We start from the raw sequence: 7,710 nt of genomic DNA, 5'->3' as shown, positions 1-7,710 counted from the left end.
AGATCACAGCTCACAGCAACCTCCAGCTCTTGGGCTGGAGGTCTTCTCTTGCTTCAGCCTCCCGAGTAGCTGGGACTACAGGCGCCCACCACAATGCCCAGCTATTTTTTTGTTGCAGTTTGGCTGGGGCCAGTTTCAAACCCGTCACTCTTGGTATATGGGGCCAGCGCCCTCCTCACTGAACCACAGGCACTGCCCTGTAGATTTGTTCTTAAGCTGAATTTATATGTAAGCTGGAACAGATACATTTACCTATTACCTATAATAGCCTATCTTCATAAGTGCCAGTCACATGTCAATTGAATATTTGTAAGTGTGGGAATGCCTGTATATCTTATATAATTGCAAGCTGGTAAATTTAATATTTCATCTCCACAGTCCCAGAGACATTTTACAATTCAAAAGTAATGAAATCCCTCCAGAATAAAGGAGTGTTTTTTTCCTTTTGGAGACAGAGTCTTGTTCTGTTGCCCTGGCTAGAGTGCAGTGGCATCATCATAGCTCACTGTAACCTCAAACTCCCGGGCTAGCTGGGACTACAGGCTCATGCCACGACACCTGGCTAAGTTGTCTATTTTTTGTAGAGACAAGGTCTTGCTGTTACTCAGGCTGGTCTGGAACCCCTGGTATAAAAGCAACCTTCCCACAATGCCAGGATTACAGGTGCAAAGCTGAATATGTAATTCTTTCTTTTTTTAGTAACTCCCAACAATTATTAAGACTCTAGGGTGGCACTCGTGGCTCAGTGAGTAGGTCGCCAGCCCTATATACCAAGGGTCGAGGGTTCAAACCTGACCCCAGCCAACCTGCAATGAAAAAATAGCCAGGGGTTGTGGTGGGCGCCTGCAGTCCCAGATACTCAGGAGGCTGAGGCAAGAGAATCCCTAAGCCCAAGAGCTAGAGGTTGCTGTGAGCTGTGATGCCATAGCACTCTACCAAGGGTGACAAAGTGAAACTCTGTCTCTAAAAAAAAAATCTATTTAGACCAGGAACTATGCTAAACAGATTAACATGAAATATCTTCTTTAGTTTTTACAACTATTCTTTTTTGTTGTTGTTGTTGAAGTTTTTGCCCAGGGCCAGGTTTCAACCTGCCACCTCCAGTATATGGGACCGGTGTGCCCTACTCCTTGAGCCACAGGTGCTGCCCATAACTATTCTTTCTAAGGAAGGAAAATAATATTAGAAAAGTTAAATAATTTCCTCAAGGTCACCTTGCAAATGTTAAGCAGCATTCATGTTCTTTTTTATTTTTTTTGTAGAGACAAGAGTCTCACTTTCTCACCCTTGGTAGAGTGCTATGGTGTCACAACTCACAGCAACCTCCAACCTTAGGCAGTTCTCTTGCCTCAGCCTCCTGAGTAGCTGGGACTACAGGTGCCTACCACACGCCCAGCTATTTTTTGTTGTAGTTTGGCTGGGGCCAGGTTCAAACCCAACAACCTTGATATATGGGGCCAGCGCCCTACTCACTGAGCCACAGGTGCCACCCCAGCATTCAGGTTCTTAACCCTCAATCCCCATCACCCTTGACCTCCTGATCATTCTGCCGCCACAGAGATGCAAAAAAAAAAAAAAAAAAAAAAAATCATTCCATTGGGTGGTGCCTGTGGCTCAAGGAGTAGGGTGCTAGCCCCATATACCAGAGGTGGCGGGTTCAAACCTGGCCCTGGCCAAAAACTGCCAAAAAAAAAAATCATTCCATTTATGAATGCCTAAGGTCTTACCATCATGAAAGTTAAGACCTTAAACATTAAATATATATGAATTACAGATATATATAAATAGATCAGTATTCAGTATTGAGTTATTTTCTAAGGATGAAAGACCAACTGAAAGTAATCAATACTGTAACAGCATCAATCATTTAAAAACAAGTTCTTTACTTCCTAATTTATATAAATTTTACCTGGAAGACATGTTGAACAACTGTAGTAATTTGTATCTCCATCTGTAGGTTTTGTTGTATGGTCTTTACCTTGTCTGAATTTTCCATACTGTCCAACTCATTTTTCTGTTTGTTCTTTTCCATCTGTATTTCTAAAAGCTTACTTTCTGAAGCTTGTTTTAATTCTGGTAGGTTAAAAACAAATATACCACAAATGACAACTCTACAAACAAGGATCTCAAACAAGTATGAAGTAGAACATTTCCTGGTTATTTTATTTATTTATTAATTTTTTGAGACAGAGTCTCACTTGTTGCCCTTGGTAGAGTGCCATGACATGATAGCTCACAGCAACCTCAAACTCCTGGACTCAAGCAATTCTCTTCCCTCAGCCTCCCAAGTAGCTGGGATTATAGGCGCCCTCCACAATGCCTGGCTATTTGTAGAGATGGAATCTCACTCTGGCTCAGACTGGTCTTGAACCCGTGCACTTAGGCAATCCACCTGCCTCGGTTGCCCAGACTGCTAGGATTACAGGCGTGAACCACCATGCCCAGCCTAAGAGTATTACTTTAGAGGTAAACATTTCAATAGCTTCAATGCAAAACTCCATTTCATATTTTCATAAATTAAGTAAAAAGGTTGTAGAACCCATATATTTCAATTGATCATTTAAAATTATGTATATATAAATGTTCATATGGGCTCTGGAAAAAGGTTTGGAATAATATATACCAAACAAGGAGGAGGCATAACTTTTGCATTATAATTTTTTTGTATCATCTTATTCTCCCTCCACTGAGAATATATTAATTTTGTAATTTAGACCTCTAAAACAATGAGAATAGGGAAAAATGTATTTCATATCCTGTTTTTTAAATTACCATGTCCAAAATATTAAATATTGAAAATTAGGAAATTTCTCAGTGGCTGAGACATCTAGCCTTTTTATTATTTTTTTATTGAATCATAGCTGTGTACAGCAATGCAATCATGGGGTACAACGTGCTGGTTTTATATACAATTTGAAAAATTTTCATCAAACTGGTTAACATAGCCTTCGCAGCATTTATATTCCATATTTAGTAAATTTCACATGTACCCTTGTAGGATGCACTGTAGGTGTGGTCCCACCCATGACCCTCCCTCTACCGACATCTAGCCTTTTAACCTAATTTCTCCAAAGTAGGTGAAAAAGTGTTCTGACAAAAAAAAAAAGAAAGTGTTCTACATACCCAATCTCTTCTTTCTAACATCAACCAGTTTTTCTTCTAAATCCCAAGATTCCTGTAAGAAAAAAAAAATTAAAGCTCATATTGTACTTAACAAATCTCTAACACTTATATCACGTCTATTAGTTCATGCTTTCTCAAGTTTCAGTTTTTGATACTATTTCTTTTTTTTTTTTTTTTTTGAGACAGAGGCTCAAGCTGTCCCCCTGGCTAGAGTGAGTGCCATGGCATCACAGCTCACAACAACCTCTAACTCCTGGGCTCAAGTGAGTCTCCTGCCTCAGCCTCCCAAGTAGCTGGGACCACAGGTGCCTGCCACAATGCCCAGCTATTTTTTGGTTGCAGCCGTCATTGTTGTTTGGCGGGCCTGGGCTGGATTTGAACCTGCCAGCTTAGGTGTATGTGGCTGGCACCTTAGCCACTTGAGCCACAGGCACTGAGCCTAAAAATCCTTTAAAGAAAAAAACAAACAAAAATAACATAGTTGTGAAGAAAAGAGAAAAAGAGAGTGAATTTCAATCTTACAGTCCCTTTGCAATCTACTATGTAATCATAGACAGTTACCAAGAAGTTGTTACTGAAGACATGGGAATGCATATGCAGCTTAAAGTACCAGTTTACCTGCTGTGATTTCATAATTAACTTATTTAGCTTTAATACTTGTTTCATGTTATCCATAAGCACACTGAAAAGGAAATAAAAATATGATTTAGTAAGGTTATTTAATAACTTCAGTTACACACAATAGCTCACTAATGAAAGGATAATTAGTACGAATTTACTTTCATTAAATCTACCATATACTTGAATAAAAAGTCACAGTTTCACAAAATGTATCTGGAAAAGTTTATAATAAATTTCTGTTAAAATGAGAGATGCATTTCCCTAGAAAAATTTTTGGTCACAGGCTCGGTGCCTGTACCACAGTGGTTATGGCGCCAGCCACATACACTGATGCTGGCATTTTCGAACCCATCCCGGGCCAGCTAAACAACAATGACAATTGCAACAGAAAATAACTGGTTGTTGTGGCAGGTGCCTATAGTCCCAGCTACTTGGGAGGCTGAGGCAAGAGAATTGCTTAAGCCCAAGAGTTGGAGGTTGCTGTGAGCTACAATGCTACAGCACTCAACCAAGGGTGACATAGTGAGACTCTGTCTCAAAAAAAAAAAAAAAGAAAGAAAGAAAGAAAAAAAAAATTTCTGGTCACAATGAAGAGTATCAAATTTTTTAAAAAGTGAGAATATAATAGAATTTTTTAAATTGCAAATTTAAGAAAGATAATACTAATAACTTGGTATTAGCTGCTTTTTATTTTATTGTATTATTATTTTTTGAGACAGAGTCTCACTTTGTTGCTGTCGGTAGAGTGCTGTGACATCACAGCTTACAGCAACCTCAAACTCAACCTCTTGCCTCAGTCTCCCAAGCAGGTGAGATTACAGGCGCCTGCCACAATGCCCAGCTATTTTTAGAGACAGGGTTTCCATCTTGCTCAGGCTGGTTTCGAACTTATGAGCTTAAGTAATCCATCTGCCTTGGCCTCCCAGAGTGCTGGGATTACAGGCATGAGGCACCACAGTCTTATTAGCTGCTTTTTAAAAAACTGCTTTTATTTTTTAGAACAAATTTAAATTCATAAATAGAAGGTACTGAGATTTCCCTGCCCCCACATAGCTTCCACCATTATCAATCCTCTCCACCGGAGTGGGGGATTTTTCTTTTTGAAGACAGAGCCTCACTTTGTCTCCCTTGGTAGAGTGCCATGCTGTGGTGTCATAGCTCATGGCAACCTCAAACCCTTGGGCTCAAGCAATTCTCTTGCTTCAGCCTCCCAAATAGCTAGGACTACAGGCTATTTTTAGAGATGAGGTCTTGCTGTGGCTCAGGCTGGTCTTGAACCCATGGGGTCAGTCAATCTACTCCCCTCAGCCTCCCAGAGTGCTAGGATTATAGGCATGAGCCACAGTGCTTGGCCCTAGAATGGGGGTTTATTATTATTATTTTTGAGACAGAGTGTCACTATGTTGTGCTCAGTAGAGTGTTGTGGTGTCATAGCTCACAGCAACCTCAAACTCTTAGGCTTAAGCGATTCTCTTGCCTCAGCATCTCAAGTAGCTGGGACTACAGGCACCCACCACAATGCCTGGCTATTTTTTTGTTGCAGTTGTCATTGTTGTTTAGCTGGGCCGGGCCAAGTTTAAACCTGCCAGCTTTGGTGTATGTGGCTGTAACCACTGTGCTATGGGTGCCAAGCCTGGGGGATTATTTTTTAACAACCTACATTAACACCCTATTACCAGCCAACGTCCATAGTTTACACTAGGGTTCACTTTCGGTTGTGTATATTCAATGGATTTGGACAAATATATAACAAAATTATAGTAGCACACATAATGAAATACAACAGAATATAATACTGTTACAAAGGATACCATAAATAGGAAAAATTAATAAACTCATATTTCATCTTGTTTTTTTTTGGTAGAGACAGAGTCTCACTTTGTTGCCCTCGGTAGAGTGCTGTGGCATCAAAGCTCACAGCAACCTCCAACGCCTGGGCTTTGGTGATTCTCTTGCCTCAGCCTCCCAAATAGCTGGGACTACAGACGCCCACCACAACGCCTGGCTACTTTTTTGTTGCAGTTGGCTGGGGCCGGGTTTGAACCCGCCACCCTCGGTATATCAGGCCAGCACCCTACTCACTGAGCCACAGGTACTACCTGTCTTGATATTTTTTATATTTATACAGGGTAGCCATAAAGTTCGTGTGAAGACTTTATGGACACCCTGTATATCAACAAATAAATATTTTGTAAGTCTGTAATGAATATTTTATAAATGAAGGTACTTAGTGACAATTTCCCATTTTCCCTATATAGGACTATTAGTGTGATCAATGCTGTGATACCAATTATTCTGAGTATCAGCTAGGTGTGCAAAACATCACAGAAGACACATATTGGGAAGCCAAAGGGAATCTTTGTCCATACTTGAGAGAGCTGAATTCTTTTTTTTAACTAGTTACAGCTATCCTTAGCTGTGTTGAAAGATAAACTTAGACTCATTAAAATTAAACAAGTTTATTTGTGAAGACAGTGATTCCATAAATCAAGCAACAGATTGCAAGCAGTTCAGTGCTCCATTGCAGCCAGATGAGAAAGGAATCATTTTTAAATACAGTGTTCACAGGGCAGCATCTGTGGCCCAGTGAATAGGGCACAGGCCCCATTATACCAAAGGTGGTGTGGGTTTGAACCCAGCCTTGGCCAAACTGCAACAAAAAATAGCCGGCATTGTGGCAGGTGCCTGTCACCCCAGCTACTTGGGAGGCTGAGGCAAGAGAATTGCCTAAGTCCAGACCTGGAGGTTGCTGTGAGCTATGATGTCATGCACTCTACTAAGGGTGACAAAGTGAGACTCTGTCTTTAAAAAAAATTAAAAAGTGGCTTGGCGACTGTGGCTCAAGTGGCTAAGGTGCCAGCCACATACACCTAAGGTGGAGGGTTCAAATCCAGCCCAGGCCCACCAAACAAAGATGGCTGCAACCAAAAAATAGCCAGATATTGTGGTGGGCACCTGTGGTCCCAGCTACTTGGGAGGCTGAGGCAGGACACTTGCTTGAGCCCAGGAGTTGGAGGTTGCTGTGAGCTGTGATGCCACAGCACTCTACCCAGGGTGACAGCTTGAGGGTTCTGTCTCAAAAAAAAATAAATAAATAAAAAATAAAAAAGTAAGGTGTTCACAGAAGACAAAGAAGATATATTTGGTTGGTTAAAGCAGAAAGCCCCTAGTTAGAGGTTAGTTGGCAGTTTCTGATGAGTTAAGCTTAAATTTCATTTTACTGTTTATTACAGGCTTATGTAGGAATTCAAGGCACTGTAGCCCAAGATGCTGGAGCCACCTCAGACTAATGGCATCCTAATTAATTTTTTAAAAATATCTGTAAATTTTAAAATATGCTATGGCATTGCTTTGGCCTATTTGACCTTTCTGTTATACTCGTATATCATTGTGATGCATCTGTCTTGTACCCATTCCTTTAACTCAGGAATATTTTAAGCTTTTCTTTTATGAAGGAGCAATAGATTTAGTACCCATATTCAGATTTTAGCATGTATGTCATCCTGGAGCTAGCTGGAATATGAGAAGAATGCATACCAGTCTGGGCTAATATACCCAGATAGGAGAAGTGCCTAGATTCACACTGGAATTTTTCTGGCTCTTGGGAAGGGACGATCTTGTCACAAGAGTTCTAGAATTTTGGTAGATAAGATCACAGGTAAAGTTCCTGAGGCCAGATACTTAGGGCTAGGTTATAAAGGACCCAACTGTCAGAGTCTTTACTTTATATTCCTTGGCAAATTGTTTAATCTCAATAAGCTCATTACTACCAATGGGAAGAGCACTTCTCATCTCATTGAGTTCGTTTTGGATTAAGTGAAATAACATTTTTCCTGCTTTGTAGTATACTGAATAACTCTTTTTTGAGACAGAACCTCAAGCTGTCACCCTGGGTAGAGTGCCGTGGCATTACAGCTCACAGCAACCTCCAACTCCTGGGCTCAAGCGAGTCTCCTGCCTCCGCCT

The 7,710-nt window shown here is 40.7% G+C and overlaps 1 protein-coding gene across 1 annotated transcript in view; it reads right to left on the bottom strand.

Moving 5' to 3' along the window:
* CENPH (centromere protein H) overlaps nucleotides 1–7,710 on the bottom strand; it is a 21,140-nt gene that overhangs the window by 1,045 nt on the left and 12,385 nt on the right. The window contains exons 5-7 of the mRNA XM_012802737.2: nucleotides 3,742–3,805; nucleotides 3,124–3,175; nucleotides 1,910–2,073 (exon numbers count right to left, since the gene is read on the bottom strand). Coding sequence (XP_012658191.1) covers nucleotides 1,910–2,073; nucleotides 3,124–3,175; nucleotides 3,742–3,805 — 280 coding nt within the window. The remainder of the gene's footprint in view (nucleotides 1–1,909; nucleotides 2,074–3,123; nucleotides 3,176–3,741; nucleotides 3,806–7,710) is intronic.

Source organism: Otolemur garnettii, unplaced genomic scaffold (genome assembly GCF_000181295.1).
Source record: "Otolemur garnettii isolate 467f Iridium unplaced genomic scaffold, OtoGar3 scaffold00017, whole genome shotgun sequence".
NCBI lineage: Eukaryota > Metazoa > Chordata > Mammalia > Primates > Galagidae > Otolemur > Otolemur garnettii.
This window is presented reverse-complemented; position numbering and strand designations above follow the sequence as displayed.